This window comes from Arvicanthis niloticus, chromosome 21 (assembly GCF_011762505.2).
Source record: "Arvicanthis niloticus isolate mArvNil1 chromosome 21, mArvNil1.pat.X, whole genome shotgun sequence".
Classification (NCBI taxonomy): Eukaryota; Metazoa; Chordata; class Mammalia; order Rodentia; family Muridae; genus Arvicanthis; species Arvicanthis niloticus.
In genome coordinates this window covers 4,986,806-5,004,096 of record NC_047678.1, presented here as the reverse complement: position 1 = coordinate 5,004,096, position 17,291 = coordinate 4,986,806, and the positions used below count along the sequence as shown (strand labels likewise).

The 17,291-nt window shown below is 41.4% G+C and overlaps 1 protein-coding gene across 1 annotated transcript in view; it reads left to right on the top strand.

Annotated features, from left to right (window-relative positions):
- Lca5 (lebercilin LCA5) overlaps positions 1-17,291 on the top strand; it is a 41,312-nt gene that overhangs the window by 6,623 nt on the left and 17,398 nt on the right. Inside the window, 2 exon segments of the mRNA XM_076918029.1 lie at positions 3,256-3,620; positions 6,431-6,960. Of these exon segments, the coding sequence (XP_076774144.1) occupies positions 3,422-3,620; positions 6,431-6,960 (729 nt within the window). The 5' untranslated portion in view covers positions 3,256-3,421.

The window sequence follows — 17,291 nt, the reverse complement described above, 5'->3', positions numbered from 1 at the left end:
CCACCTTCCGCCTTAAGCGTCTTTGCACAAGTCATTAATTGGAGATTCATTTAGCATCTCCTGAGTTTGTGGGATTAAGTATATTTCATGTTTTAATCCCTTGCTGATGTAATCCTTACAAATGACTAGAGCGTTCTCTCGCTGACAGTAAGAGCGTCTTCAAGATGGCGTGTGAGCCTTCGCACATCCTTTCAGCAGCTTCTCACGACTTCTTTGCTTTCTAGAATAACTCACCCTCTGGGTTTTCAGTGCATCTTACATGCCTCTTCCTTCAGACATGGTATTAGATATTTGCATGCTTCCACCTTCAGACATGGTATCAGACATTTTACAAGGAGGTAATACTTAGATATGCTGTGTGGAAATGCCTAGTTTGTTTCTTCTTCCTAGTATTTCTTATTGGACATAGATATAAAATGTTTTCTTTTTCTTTGAAAAAATTAAAAGATAAAAGTCACCATGCCATTCTTATTGATGCTTCTGATTCAGATTTTAAGCTTAAGAATGTTAGAGCTCATACAAACAGATTTTTATTTTCTCTTTATATTGAAAATTCCAATGTCCAAGTATAAAAACAACTGCCCACTTCCTTTGTCCTGGCTATGCATTATTAGTCTGTTACATATTTAAAACATTTTTATTGTGTACTTACTAGTGTGTGTGTGTGTGTGTGTGTGTGTGTGTGTATTTACTGGTGTGTGTGTGTATGTGTGTGTGTTTACTGGTGTGTGTGTATGTATGTGTGTGTGTATTTACTGGTGTGTGTATGTGTGTATTTACTGGTGTGTGTGTATGTATGTGTGTGTGTATTTACTGGTGTGTGTGTATGTATGTGTGTGTGTATTTACTGGTGTGTGTGTATGTGTGTGTATTTACTTGTGTGTGTATGTGTGTGTATTTACTGGTGTGTGTGTGTGTATGTGTGTGCGTATTTACTGGTGTGTGTGTATGTATGTATGTGTGTGTGTGTATTTACTGGTGTGTGTATGTGTGTGTGTGTGTGTGTGTATGTGTGTGTATTTGCTGGTGTGTGTGTGTGTGTATGTGTGTGTATTTGCTGGTGTGTGTGTATTTACTGGTGTGTGTGTGTGTGTGAGTGCAAATGCATAAAAACTAAATAAGTATTTGTTCTTCAATCACACCAGTGATATTTTCAGTGCCGTCCCACAGGTTGTCAGCGACCTCATAGAACACGGACTGTGGAACTTCACTGACGTGCTTGAGGGTTCTACAGCACAGCCCTACCCTAGAAAACTCAGTTCTTTAAACATTTGATTTATCTTTTTACTTTTTAAAAATAAAAGGTTATTTTTCTTGTTACATCACAAAATACCCGAACCCAAGTACTTACAAAGAAGAAAGGTTTTATTTATTTAGTTCACAGTTTTGAGATTGGAAACCCAAGATTGGGCAGCTGCAGTTCTGTGGTCTCCTGTGAAGACCTCATGGCTGATGATGGAAGCCCTCCGTGGTGGAGATTTTATGGTGAGAAAAGGAGTCAGAGCGATTCAGGGGTCAGACCTGATCCATGGGCCTCCACCTGAATATAAGGTCTCTGTTTTCTGTGTTGGAGAAGCCCTTGACCACTGAGCTGTGTCCCTACCCCTTTACTTTGCTTTGAGAATGGGTCTTGCTCAGTTGCCCGGCTGCTCTGGAACACACTATCTTCCTGCCTCATTCTTTCTTCTAGCTGGAATTACAGTTATGTGGCATTGTGCTTGGTCTAGGCTTCTTGTCGCTGGAATTATTGGTCTAGGCTTGGCTTTGTATAAACAACATGCCATCTCAAGAACTCAGTGTGAGAGACCAGTGCTAATTCCTTCCAAGGGTAATGCTCTCATGACCTAATTACTTTGTATAAATCTGGTCTCTTAAAGACATCATCAACTTGAGCATAGCCTTTCCAGGAACAGAGCTTTCAAAAATACAACCTGCACACTTCCTGAGCTTTGTGTCGTCCTCTGTCAGGGCTCCCTTCTGCACCCCACAGCTTCTCACATGCTGCTCCTGCTGGGCCAGTGGTGTGCCTCTGAGACATGACCCAGTCTGTCCCTTTCTTAGTAGATCTTGGAGATTTTCCCAGACTGTAGAGTGACTACAGAGTCACGATCATCCTTGTTTTGTCAATAAGTTAGAGGCCAGCTCCTTCCTGGTGGCACTAGTGGGGCTGTGAGTAGTGGCGCGACCTTGTATGTATGTCTTCTCATGTCTTAGGAAGTACTCTACTATTAATAGTAACTTCATCAATAAGGCTCTGTCTTCCAAATACGGGGAGGGAGGGAGGGAAGGAGGGAGGGGAGAGAGAGAGGGAGAGAGAGAGAGAGAGAGAGAGAGAGAGAGAGAGAGAGAGAGATCAATCTTATTATAAAATTTCATTTTTCTCATTAACTTTTTTGGGGGAGGGGTGATTTTTGAGGCAGGGTTACAGTGAGTAATCTTGGCTATCCTGGCACTTACTCTGTACACCAGGCTGGCCTTGAACTCAAAGATCCACCTGCTTCTACCTCCCAAGTGCTGGGATTGAAGGCATGCACCACCACCTGCCTGGCCTCATTTAGTTTTTTATCTCATTTTGTTTATGGGGTGCTATGGCATACTTATGTGCTAAGGATGATTTTGTTCACCAAGTATGTTTTAACCATTATACTTTGCTTTACATTTTTATAGTCAGTCTTAAGTAGTTCTCTCTCTCTCTCTCTCTCTCTCTCTCTCTCTCTCTCTCTCTCTCTCTCTCTGTTTTTCTTTCTTTCTTTTTCTTTTTCCTTTTTTCTGAGACAGGGTTTCTCTGTGTAGCCCTGGCTGTCCTGGAACTCACTCTATAGACCAGGCTGGCCTTGAACTCAGATATTTGCCTGCCTCTGCCTCTCAAGTGTTGGGACTAAAGACGTGCGCCACTGCTGCCCAGCACGTATTTTTCTTATTTGCAGGTTTTCTTTTCTTTTCTTTTTTTTTTAATTACTTCCCCACATAGAAAAAATACTGGCAATGTGATCATATTGCCTTATAAAATTTCAGGTTCTTGTTTGTACTTCTCAGGATTCAAGGGCAATCAAAATCAGTTGACACTTACTCAGGAGGAATGTTATCTTCTAGGTCATGACAAACCTGTCTTATTTCAAGTATGTAAATTAATCTATAAAAATGTAAGCGATAACATCTTCCTTATCATTGTATTCTGCTGTAGTTACTCTATTTTGTTTAGAGAACTTATTTCATGACCCTTTGATGCGTCTGCTTTCTCTTTCTTCACTGTAGAGAATGAAGTGTATCTTGTGTTTACTGGTGTGGACTACAGACAGAGTGTGAAGAAAACAAACTGCACATAAATATTATTACCAGGACACCAAGGCTACAAAGACATTTTTCAGCATTTTCGTGACTCTGTAAAATTATGTGACTAGAGACGTCTTTTTCCCAAACAATGGGGGAAAGATCCCGAAGTCCAGATAACGATCAAGAAAGAAAAGGAGGCAAGCATCCTCACTCTCACTACTCGTCGGATTTTGGGTCCTCACCACAGTCTTCTGGCCCCTCATCACCTATCCACACGACGTCATGTGCCAGTACTAGGGAGAAGAATCCCAAAAGACACTTGTCAGACAACCAAGTGCATCACCAAAGTAAGTGTCTAGAGAAGATGCAGGCACTTGGATCTCAGGTGCAGCGTGGCCAGGCCCAGCATGAAGGAGAGAGGCTTTTCCTTTAGTGTGTTTGTTGTGCACATGGAGTAGGCCGATTTGCATTTTGAATAGGCTTTGTTTTCCTAAATTATACGTTGCTTGTATTTAAATAGTACCATTTTCATATTCAAGTCCATACATAGGAAAGCACCCTGACAGCTCATTTTCTCTTCTTCCTAAGGAACTGTCTTGTGATCTCTGAGGCACTCAGAGTAAAGGCAGAACCTACAAAGCACTTGTACTTGTCCATGTCTTTGTTTTTAAGTAACTGAAAGCAGTGACATTAATTAGTTCTGAGGAGTTTTCTTCCTCAGACCTGTGACCTTAGGCAGGTAGCACAATGCTCACTGAAAGTGTGCAGCTTAAACCTAGGGATGGGTTTACTCTGCATTACTATCCAGTTTGTTTGCCATTCACTGGCTTAAAGGAGACTAGATTATTATTAAACATAATTTTTGTTATTAGAGTGTTACTAATCTGGAGCATGTTTAGCTGCTTCATGTTAGGTAAGTTTCTTCATTTTAATAAATCTCTGGGTCCAGAAAATCCCATTGTACTGAGCCACAAAATGCCCAGAGTCTGTAAGAACAACATAGAACAGTAAGCTATGGCAAGGGAAGTGACTATGACACACGGATACATGCAGCACACTTACGATAATAACTCTGCAGAGACTTTCTGATGCCAGGTAGGGAGTGGGAAATGATAATAATAAAATAATAAATAAATAAAATTTAAAAATAACACAAAAATCGCATAGACTGTGTATCCCCATGAGAGCACCTGCTCGTGAACCCTAGTCCAGCCCCTCAGGGTGCCCATCCGCTGACCTCTGAGTACTTCTCTTGTTTGCCGTCCCCTTTGCCCTTCACTCCCTCTTCTAAGCATCATCTTTGCTTTTAACCCTTTTCTGGATCTGGTTCTTACAGTCTAAGTGGGAGCATGGTCTCAAGTCTGTATACCCACAGAACTCTTATCCAGTTGAACCTTAGAAAATGCCTGGTATTCCTAAGGACAGTTTATGCATCTAGGGTATTGTTGGCAAAAGTACTTTAATTTTTCTTCTCCTTCCCTGGAAGCTCCCCAGTTAAGGAGTCAGAACTTTGTAGGCCTTACCTTATTTGAGAAGATTTCTAAGAAGAAACAGTGAAAAGTGATCCCAGCAGCAGTCAGGAAATTCAGTTATTATCTCCCCTCTGGTTTGCCCACTTTCTCCTGTGCTGTCTTTTGAATTAAATTCTGAGGTCATTTGTCTGCTTGGACAAAGCAACAGGATCAAATTGAATTAAATTTCTTTTCTTAATTTTTGTTCTGTTTCTGTGAAGAGACACCATGACCATGACAATGTTTTAAAAAGAAAGCATTTAATTGGGAAGTTGCTTAGGGTTTCAGAGGCTTAGTCCATGATTGTCCTGGCATGGAGTGTGGCAGGCAGGCAGGGAGAGAGAAAGGGAGTCTGAACCTGGCATGGGCTTTTGAAACCTCAGAGCCCACTCCTAGTGATACACCTCCTTCCACAAAAGGCCACACCTCCCAATCCTTCCCAAACAGTTTCACTAGTAGGGACCGCATATTCAAATGTGAGCCTACAGGGACCATTCTCAGTCAAACCACACTCCCACTCCTGGTACCAATTTCTGTCATTGTTACTGTGAAGGGACCATGACCAAAGCAACTCACTTAAAAGAAAGCATTTAACGGTGGTGTCTTGCTTACAGTGTCAGAGGGTTACCATCATGGCAGGGAGTGTGGTGGAACTCGGGCAGCCATAGTGCTGGTAAAGTTAACTGAGAGCATTACATTCTGATCTACAGGCATCAGGCAGAGAGTGAGACTGGGCCTGGGGTGGGCAGGCTTTTGACTTATGTGTGTTGGTTTTGTTTGATTATTTGGGTTTTGCATTTTCTATTTTAACCTGATAGGCTTTTAGATATTAGATATCTCTTTTAAAGAGTAGTTCTGCATATATGTTGAGACTAATGTTGAGTAAAGTTTTAATGAAAATACTTTAAAAACTTGAGAAATGTTATAATATATATATAATGCAATATATATATGTATATATATATATATATACTTTAAAGAATTTTATGTGCTTTTAAAATGGCATTCATTTATATCACTTTATTTATGTGTGTATGTCTGTGTGTGTGTGTATTTGGAAGTTGGGTATTATTTCTTAGGACCTACCTACCTACCTACCTTGTTTTTTGAGACAGTAATTCTACATTGGTTTGTAGCTTGCCCAAGTGGCTAGACTAACTGGCCAGTGAGTCCCAGGGACTCATTTCTTGTTTTCACCTCCATAGTTCTGGGATTGCAAGCTCATTCCATCATGCCTAGCTTTTTTTTTTTTTTCAAGGGTTGTAGAGATCAAGCTTGGGTCCTTCTGTGACAAATACGCTGCCACTGAGCTATCTCTCACCCCCAAACTCTCTTTAAATGGAAACAAACAAACAAACAAACAAACAAACAAAAAGACAGACTTTAAATAGTATCAAGACTTTAAAAAAAAAAAAACAAAACTCCCTGGTATTTAAATTTTATGTTAGTACTAGCTGGCTTGGAACTCATAGAGATCCACCTGCCTCTGCCTGCCCGCTGCTGGGATTAAAGATGTGTGTCACCTCATTACATTTAGCCTATAAAATAATTTCTTTAAGAGCAAATATATATGCTCACTTGTTCTGAATGAATAAATAGTACCATAGGTATGGCCCTCACTCATATTATCACTGTTTCTCTTTTAGCTGTTAGGAAAGTGAGTCCTAAAGCTGTACCCAGCAAGAAGGGGGTCCAAGTGGGATTTCGGTCCCAAAGCCTCAACAGAGAGCCACTTCGGAAAGATCCAGATATTGTAACAAAGCGGGTTCTTTCTGCAAGACTTCTGAAAATCAACGAGCTGCAGAACGAAGTGTCTGAACTACAGGTCAAGTTAGCCCAGCTGCTCAAAGAAAACAAGGCTTTGAAAAGTCTTCAGTATCGTCAGGAGAAAGCACTGAATAAGTTTGAAGATGCGGAGAGTGAAATCTCACAACTTATACACCGCCATAACAATGAGATTACTGCGCTCAAAGAACGCTTAAGAAAATCTCAGGAGAAGGAGCGGGCGACGGAGAAAAGAGTGAAAGACACAGAAGGTGAACTATTTAGGACGAAATTTTCCTTACAGAAACTGAAAAAGATCTCCGAGGCCAGACACCTACCAGAGCGAGACGATTTGGCCAAGAAACTGGTTTCAGCAGAGTTAAAATTAGACGACACCGAGAGAAAGATTAAGGTAAAATTGTACGCCTTCCCATTGTGTTCTGTGGCTGGTTCTCACCGGGATGGGGCTCTGATTGAGCAGCCCATTGCAGCTCAGCCTTTGCTTGGGCCTGAAAGTAGTTTTTAATGTTAATTTTCTGGGATAGGGATAAAGGGCAGAGAGCTGGCTGGTGGTGCAGGCTTTTAATCCTAACACTCAGGTGTCAGAGGCCAGGGCATCTTGGTGAGTTTGAGACCAGATTGGACTACATTCTAGGCCAGCCAGTGGCACATAGAGATACCCTGTCACAAACAGCAAAAACCACAGAAGAAATTCAGAACAACTGAGAACGTGTGTTTGGGGGCTTGGGAGAGAGCTTAGTCTGTAGAATACCTGCTTCCTCAAACTGGAGGACCTGGGTTCCATACCCAGCACTTACATAAAAGTAGCTGGGTGTGGTAGGTAGTGGTGGGCTTTTCAATGCTGTGGAGAGAAGGTACAGACAGGCAAATTTGTGGGGCTTACTGAACAGCTAGCCTGGTCTACTTGGTGAGCTCAGGTACTAGTGAAAGACCAAGGTAGATAGAAGCTAGGAAGGAACCCAAGGTTGATCTCTGGCCTTCACACATACACACACATGTATGCATACCTTCACTTATGTGAAAGATTGTATATTTAAAAGCTAGATGTCAAAGACTATGCATATTATTTATTAATAATCCATATGTGGATGGATAAATTTGACTCATAGTCATTTCTGGAAACATTCTCTTTGCTTTTTGAGTGTCATAAAGAATAGTGATGTGTACCAAAAATTCCCTTTCTATTCAGCTAGAAGTTCATGAGGGAGGAGGAAGACCATAAATGGGGCAGAGAGAAAGTCATAGAACACTGACCAAAAAGCTAAAGCCCAAAGGGGGAGTGTCCTGGGGAAAGAAGGGTCCCTGTGGGCTAAGGGACACGAGGGGCAGTGGAGGAGGGACACAATGAGAAGGAAGTACGGTGGGTCACAGGTATGAAATGGGTGAGTGTGTAAGAGACCCTTTGTATAAGAGACCCGCATGACAGCAGTCTGTGTGCAGGGAGAGGGAGGCACAAACTGGCCTGGAGGGGTAAAGTGTGCTTGTAACATGGACATGTGGGAAGCTGAGGAAGGCCTGAGTTCAAGGCCAGCCTTGACCACGTTAGTAAGATTCTGTCTCATAAAAAAGGGAACTGGTTTTATTGTTGTTAGTTTGTTTTGTGTTTTTATTTGCTATTTTCAAGGTCATTATAGATGGAATGCATTAATAGGAAAACTACATCGAGTCTCTATTCCCTTTACCTGGTGCCCCCGTGTTTTATAACCATCATACAATATTAGAGTCTGGGAGTTGTTCTACTACAGCGAGATGATCCAGCAGATTTCTCTTTGTATTCATGTGCATTGTGATGCATAGTTTAATTGCATACAGTTTTGTTTTTTTGTGACCCTGGCTCTAGTCAAGATACAGATCAGTGACACCTTCCCCTCCAACCTTCTGTCCCTCTCTAACCTGAGACGCTAACAGGAATCCCTATAGTTCAGTCATTGCAAGACTGCTGTATACCTGGAGGTGTTTATTATACAGGCTTGACACTGGCACATATCACTTACACTCTAATGTCAGTTGTTGGATAAGTCAGTGGCTTTTGATTTCTGAGTCGTGTGTGTCTGACAGTGTGGTGACGGAATGTCATGGCATAGCCAATTGAAGGATATCACCCTAGTTTTCATACTAGCCGGTAAAGCTGCTAAGACCATTCATGTACAGATTGTGTGCACATGGCTTTCATTTCTCTGGGATGTGTACAGGACATACATGTGCTCGATTGTAGGATAAGTCTGCTTGTCTGTGAAGAAATTCCCAGCACCTCTCCTGGACAGCAGTGCCAGGGCATGTTCTGTCAGCAGTGCCTTCTGCTCAGGTTCTTCTCAGTAGCAGCTGGTATTAACCCCGTTCTTAACCCGTTCTCACAGGCCTGCAGTACCTTACTGTGCATTTTCCTAAGATGTTGGAGTTGAACATCCATTCATGATTTTTATTCAGTATCTTTTTTTTTTTTATTCTTGGTAGATTTTTTCCCTTCTCATTTGCTAAGTGTATCATTTTGTGTAGTTTTTTTATGTTGATTTTTGAGAGTTCTTTATTTTTCTTGATACAAACCTTTAAATAACTGTATGGTTTGTAAATCTTTTCTCACACTCTAACTTTTCTTACCATCTTCACAGATGGAAAGGTATTTCAAGAAGGAAAGATTTTAATTTCATTGTGGTCCACTTTAGCAGATGTTCCTTTGATCTGTTGTGCTTTGTTGTCAAGTCTAAGAACGATTCACCTCTGTTGCCCTTTGTTTATGGCATTGAAGGTTTTCTCCTGTGTTGTGACCAAAAGTAGTTCCTTTCTAATCTTTATTAAGGAATAAGTGACATGTGTGTGTATGTATGTATGTATGTATGTATGTATGTTTAAAGTGTACAGCTCAATATTTTGTAAGCACTGTTTTATGTTTTGCATGTAAGATAGTGGTTTATTTTGAGTTGATTTTTTTGTGCAAGGAGTTGTGGTTAGGCCCAAGAATCAGGTCTCTGTTGCTCTAGTGCCATTAGAAAAAGCAGCTCTTCCTCCTTCACTTGGGCATCTTTTAAAAACACCAGTTGGGCATAGTCTTAAGGGCTTCTTTCTGGCTCTGTAATCTGTGCTGCTGACGTAAACATCCGTCTTCTATTACCACACACCCTTGAACCTTAACACAGACAGTGACTTCTTACAGGCTTCTGAGATTTTTTTAAATCTACTTCATATCTTCTGCCTGTCATAAAAGATTTTATTTTTATGAGTGTGTGTGTGTGTGTGTGTGTGTGTGTGTGTGTGTGTGTGCATCAACCCCCCAGTAGCTGGGTTACAGGCAGTTTTGAGCTGCCAGATTTGCATGCTAAGAACCCAGCTTGGGTCTTCCAGAAGAGCAGCAAGCACTCCTAACTGCTGAGCCATCTCTCAGCCTCTCTGTGTTTTGTAAAGTGAGCTTGTCTGCAGTTATCCTGGGGCTTTGGTAGGACCTGCTTTATGCATAGATCGCTTTGTAGTGACTGCCACCTTAGCTGCTGAATTTTCCAACTCCCAAGTGCAAGGTGTCTCTGTGTATTTGACTCATTTTTGATTTCTAAATAGTCTCAATATTTTCTCAGATCATTTCTAAAGTTATTTTTTTTTAATTTAAAGCTTATTTCTATTATAAAATAGATTTCTTCAGTTGAATGTTTTATGCACACAAAGAAGCAATGGAGTTTTAGAAATGACCCAAGTTTTAAATAGTGGACTTCCAAGCTTGTGTCGCAAAGTCTGAGATCTGACCCGAACAGCTTCAGTGTAGTTAAAGTTGTGTTGGGGTCAGTGTTTAACATGCAGTCAGGGACCTTCCTGTGCCGAGTTGGCAAATGTCCTATCTGCCGCCACACCTTACTCCCTCTCTCCTGATGGTGTCACTTCTAAAGCCCCCTCACCCCATCCCCAAGAGAGAATTCTTCTTTACCTCTTAGCTTATTCCTTTATCCTTCACAATACCTTTGTGTCTGACTTATTGTATGTAATTATTTTCTTCATAGTTTTACTAATCAACCCAGAACTTAAAATTGTTGGTATTGAGTGTACACTTTGCCTAGGAAATGTGGCCTCGTTCAGCTTCTTAAATTTTGCCTCTTGTACTCTAAGTTCATTTTTCCTCTCGGTCAGTAACTGGTTAAGAGAGGCACTGGGCCGGTGAGTTGCTTCATTGTGATGTTGCATGTTAAGAGAGGCAGTGGGCCGGTGAGTTGCTTCATTGTGATGTTGCATGTTTCACACACTAAGCCTCAGCGGGGCCTGGCTGGGCCTGAAGGTTGCAGAAGCTCCTGCACTGCCCCAGCAGGCGCTTCCCACTAAGGCCAGCCGTCTGTGTGGGGCTGAGGACTGTTCATCTGTTTCTGATGTTTTTAAAAATATGTTATTTGTGTATGGGCCACAAAAATTTTATATTCTTCAGCTTGTAGTACTTTACTAGCTTATATTTTACTTTTAAATGCATTTTATTGTGTGTAATTAACATACAGAACATGATGTTATTATAAGATACAGACATATACTAAAATGGTTATAATAATAAAACAAAATACTCGTCATCTCAAGAAGTTGCATGTATTTCTTTTCTGTGACATGAATAGTTATCATGTGCTCAAATAATTAAAATCTTGAGTATGTTATAGTAATTAACTTTGTTTCCATAGTGCATACCACATTTTTGACATTTTTGAGTTTTTATATTTATTTTTTGAGACTTTCATGCAGGAGTACCGTAATCTTTTATGCCCAATACTCTCTTCCTCCAACTCTTCCTGCCTGTGCCCTTCCACTCCCTCTCAACGACATAAGTTCTTTAATTGTTGTTATATTACATATAAAACAACCCGATGAGTCCATTTGATGCTGTTCATGTGTATGTGTGTTTAGGGGTGACTTGGAATTAGATAACCCGTTAGGGGCTCATTCCCGGAGGAGGCTGATTCTTCCACTCTAAGATGCTTTAGTGGCCTGTAGTCTTCATCAGTAGATGGTGCCTTATGAAATTTCCCCCATCCGTGTTGATATGTCACCTGATGGTATCACTGTTTGGGTCTTGTTTAGGAGACCATATTGTTTAATATTTTATGGGTGCAGCTTCGCTGTCATATAGAAATCAGAATCTTGCAGCGGATGGTGTGGTCTTCTGGCTCTTAAAGTCTTTCTGCCTCCTCTTTCACAGTGTTCTCTGAGTCTTACATACAGCGGTTTTAGTGTAGCTGTATCTATTGACAAGGCTTGCCCCTGCTGTTGCTGTCTGCATTTTGATCAGGTGTGGATTTCTGTCTCCATGTGCGAGAAATGAAGGTTCTTTGAGGAAGGGTTAGAGCTGCACCTCACGGTGGGTCTCAGGATGGGTGTTCAGTTAGAAGTTACCCTGGTTTAGGAATGTGATGGTAGATTCTCCTCTAGGGTTCATGAGCTCATCAATCACAGGGAGCTGGCTAGGCTTAGCCCAGGTAGGTGACTATTGTTTGGTCCCAAGATGTGTCACTGTTAGACTCTTGGGTCATTTGCCAGGCTGGTCATTATTGTGGCCTTTACAGCTGGGTAGGAGTTTCAATTGCTTTTCTTGGCAACTTGCATAACACCTTGAGAAACTATGAGAGTTAAGTGTTTCCAGGGAGGAAACTTCCAGTTCACTTCCAGCTTGATTTCCCCATGTCCTGTGACTGAAGTATGTGGTGGCTTCAGCAATAGCGTCTGACCTTCAAGTTCTGGGAGAGTCAGGGACAACAGCATACTTATATTGTTTGGGGGATTCCCTTGGACTCCCCTGACAAATGACTGGAAAGGAGATTTTCCTTCTCTTACACTGGGGTTATGTAGCCTGTGGCTCTTTGGGGGGGAACATTTTCACCCAAGTGGCATAATTTCATTTAAATTTTATGTATACATGTATGTGTTAAGTAAATATAGTTCTTTTTTAAATCGTTGTGTCCTTAATCCTTTCTCCCACTCTTCAATATTGCCCACCTCTCCTCCTGAGAGGTCCTGTCACTACTTCTTCCTCTCCCTCCACAGCACCCAGTCTCACTCCCCTGCTCCTTAGAGCTCCTCCCCATTCTGGTCCTTAGTGCTTTACTCTGTTCCTTGTTTCTGCAGTGACCCCAGTTTGTAGACTCACATCTGACGATTCAGAACCAGGATCCACAAATACGCGAGAACATGGGTGTAGTATTAAATATTCTAAGTCCTGGCCTGGGGCTTCTACCCCACTTTCGGTTATTGAGTTCCCGGATAAAAAAAATACAGGCAGCCTTTATATTTTTAATAAGCCTTAAGCAGCACAAGAAAGAGCTGGGTAGCTGCCTATCCTCCGTGCTCTTAGAAATCTATTTTCCTACTGATAACCCTGAATCATTACTTGCTATGTTTCCTCTAGGATGCTCTTAGCTCCAGTTGGGCAGCTCTTAGGGCCACGCTCCCCTCTCTCTTAACCCATGGCCATTTTTTTTCTCTCCTGAGCGTTCTTCTTTTCCCTCCAAGCCCTGGAAACCTCAACCCCACCTATGTCTCTTCTGCCCAGCTGTTGGCTTTTGGAGTTTTTATTTAACTGGGGACAGGGTCGCCTATCTAGTCTCTGGGGCAACCAGTCTTGGGAGCCCAGATTACCATTAGAATACAAGCAGCAGCAGACCAACCCATCACATTTGTCTTTCTGGGTCCAGGGTACCTAATACAGTGTAATAATGTCTCCTAGTTTCATCTGCTTACTTGTAAATTTCATGATTTTTCTTTACAGCTGAATAATATTCCATAGTATATATGTACCAGACTTACATATTCATTCATCAGCTGGGGGCCGTTCAGGTTGTTTATGTTTCCTAGCTATTGAGAATAGAGCAGCAGTGAACCAAGCCAAACAATTACCTGTGGAGTAAGAGGTCGGGCCCTTTGGGCATATGCCAAGGAGTACAGCTGGACCTCGAAGTGGGTGTCGTTTTAGCTTTTTGAGGGTTTTCCACACTGAGTACCGGAATGATTGGACCAGTTTGCAAAACCACCACCAATGAAACAAATGAGGTTTCCTTCCCCCAGTTTTTTAAAGGCTTGATTGTAATTTGTTTGATCCATCTTAGCCATTCTGACTGGGGTAAGTGGAAATCTCAAAGTTGTTTGAATTTGCATTTTTTCTAATTGGTAGGAATAATTAAAAGATTTTTCTTTCTTCTTTTGAGACCCCTCTGTTCAGATCCATAGTGTGTTTTAAAATTGGGGCTTTTGTTTTCTTGATTCTTTTTTGTTTCTTTAAATATTCTGAATATTACTCCTCTGTCAGATATGTAGATAACAATAATTCTCTCTTGCCCTGTGGGCTTTCTCTTCAGCAGGTGGATGTTTCCTTTACTATACAGAAGCTTTTCAGTTTTATGAGGTCACACTTGTCAGTAGTTGGCCTTATTCCTGGGCAAATGGCCCAGGGCATACTAGAGTGAACCCCTTAATGCAGTCAATCATGCTAAACACTGTACAAAGAGCTGGTACCTAAATCAGACCATATGTTTAGCCCTTATTAAAATTACCATTTACCTTTATTTTAGGTTTTATATGCTTTTATTTTGGATTTTACTTCAAATTTATACATGAATTTGTCCTAATTAATGCCATTTAAATTAAACACATAATACATGATACACTCATAAAAATTGAATGCATCATTAGGATACCATGTTTTGAGATATATATTATTTATTTATATTTGGCATGGTATCTCAGTCAGAGTTTCTATTCCTGCACAAAACATCACGACCAAGAAGCAAGTTGTGGAGGAAAGGGTTTATTCAGCTTACACTTCCACATTGCTGTTCATCACCAAAGGAAGTCAGGACAGGAACTCACACAGGGCAGGAATCTGGAGGCAGGAGCTGATGCAGAGGCCATGGAGGGATGTTACTGGCTTGCTTCCCCTGCCTTGCTCAGCTTGCTTTCTTATAGACCCCGGGACCATCAGCCCAGGGATGGCACCACCCTCAGTGCACTGGGCCCTTCCCTCTTGATCACTGAGAAATCAAGTCTTACAGCTGAATATCATGGAGGCATTTCCTCAACTGTGAACACCTTTCTCTGTGATAACTCCAGCTTGTGTCAAGTTGACACACAAAACCAGCCAGAACACATGGAAACTTTCAAAATTCTTTCTAACAGCTTTTTCAGATGCACAGCACATTGTTGTGTATAGTTAGCCTTCAGAGTAACAACACTGTTGTCTGTGAACACCCTTTTGCATCACAGCACCGTGTTGGCTGTAGTCATCCCCCTGCATCACAGCTCTTTGTGGTTTTCTTTAGTCACTGTATTATGTAACAGCAGGCCTTAGCAATTTATTGAATAGTCTTCTTAAAATAGCATCCTATTTTATGTTCTTTAATATATTAATACAAATTTTAATACTTAAAACCTGAATTGCCAGCAGAGAAACATGCTTTAGTTTTAGGATGCAGTGGTTCTCAAACCTTTAAATGATATTGGCAACGCATCTCCAACCAAGCTTTTGTTTATGGGTTCGTCTACTGATGTAGGAATTACATCACATTAGGAATTACAACTTAACAGTTAAGGTGCTTCTTAACTTACTTAAGCAATGATAAATGTTTCCATTACGTTATCACATGTTTTCAGTATAAGTGCTGGCTGAGTGGTTATGAGCATGGCCTCTCATGGGACCCCGTTTCAGTTCCCAGCACCCACAGGATAGCCTACAACCACCTGTAACCCCAGTTTCAGTGTCCTGTTCTGGCCTCCACAGGCACCGGATATATAGGAGACCCACTTACCTATCTACAGGCAAACACTTAGACACATAAAATAAAAATTAAAAAAATAATCTTTTTGCTGGTGTTTTGTTTTCTGAGACAGGTTTCTCTGTGTAGCCCTGACTGCCCTGGACCTCACTCTGTAGAACATGCTGGCCTCAAACTCAGAGATCTGCTTGCCTCTGGCTCTGTCTTCTGTTTGCTGAGATTAACGGCATGTGCCACCACCACCTGGCTAAATAAATGTTTTTTTAAAAAAACATTTTTTTTAATAATAACTTTTTCTGAACCTGAAATAATTCAGGATGAAATTGATTTGTATTACATATTTGTAAATTTCTTTAATGTCTGACTCAGTAGAGGACAGCTGGGTCCTCAGATCTGCTTCTGCATTTGGTCTGTGGCAATATATTATTATGATGGATAAGTATGCAGACAGTCCAGCCTCACACAGATGTTTGCAGCAATTAGAAAGCAGAGGCATATTTAAATCGCACGCTAAACAACTAGCTGTTGTTTAATATTATTCTAAAGCTTTTGCTGGTGTTCTCCCGCCTTTGGGTGCCGTCCTGACCGGGGCTGTAGTAGCAGTTTAATTTCAGCAGTCACTAACAGTCTGTTCTGAAACAAAATCGGGGGTGATAACCGTTACAGGAGTCCACAGTTACCGAACAGAACGTTGTCTTCCAGCCTTCATGAAAGGATAAGGTGTAATCACATGTACATAAGTTTTGCTTTTTAAAAGAACTACAGGGAGCTGTAAGGTGTGCATTTAGTATGAAAATTCAACTCTTAACATCAGATTAACACAGAATAAGTTACTTTGTCAGGAAAGCATGATGAAACTATTGAGATGGCCTCTCTATCTTTAAGCCGCTGGTGAAAGTTAGGAAGCAGTTTGCTATTTGGTGCTCAGTATTTATCACTGGGAACGACAGCCTGGATAGACTTTCATCTGGTAGATTTTTCTATAATGGACTGTTACTCAGTTTCCCTTTACTCCAGGGCTTCCCTTGAGTAGATTGGTGCCTCTTTTAAACAGTGCTGCTTCTCAGTCAATGGTCCTGAGAAGCAAGGACTGGTCGAGCATCGCTTCTCTTTTCTCTCTGGCCAGGTAGGTCCATTCCTCTACCGGCCGCACCTCCCTCCAGTGGCCAGACTCTGCTCTCTGAGCTTTTCTGCTTGCCTGAACCCCAAATCTAGAAGCTCTGCCATTGCCCAGCCTCCTCCTTTGCTATTTTAACAGAAGACATGAATTAAAGCAATAATGGACGTCAGGTCAACAGGTTACCTCTGTTCTTGCTCTCTTGTTTTGTGACTTTTGTCTTAATCCCCAGGCTTCAGCTGATACATCTGAGGAATCAAAAGATAGGGCTCCTAAGGTGCCGACAAGCTCTGGGATCTGCTGGGTCTAAATCATACTTCATTCTTATTATCACACCTATCAATCATCCATCCTATCTATCTATCTATCTATCTATCTATCTATCTATCTATCTATCATCTACTTATCGATCTATCTCTCTGTCATCTATTTATTGTGTTTGTGTGCTTGTGCAAGCATGCATGCATGCATATGCATCTCTGTCTCTCTATGTAGTGGCTTGCATATCATGGCATGGAAGTCAGAGGGTGACTTGTGGGTTTCAGTTCTCTCCTTTTCCCCTGTGGACTCTAGAAATTGAATTCAGGTCATCAGGCTTGGTAACAAGTACCTGTATCTTCTAAGCCATCTTACTGGCCCTGAGGTTATAATGGGTAAGCCTTTCATGTGCCTCGAATACTTTTAGGTTGGGAAACCTTTTATTTCCTTTAACTAAAATTGTTGTTGCTGTCAAAAGATTTTCCTTTTAATTTTGTGTCTATATGGGTGGAGGTATATAGATATGTAAATGCAGGTGCTCTCCAGAGGAGAGCATGAGATCCCACAGAGCTGGAGTCACAGGTAGCTGTGAGCTATCCAATGTGAGTGCTGGGAATTGAACTCGAGGCC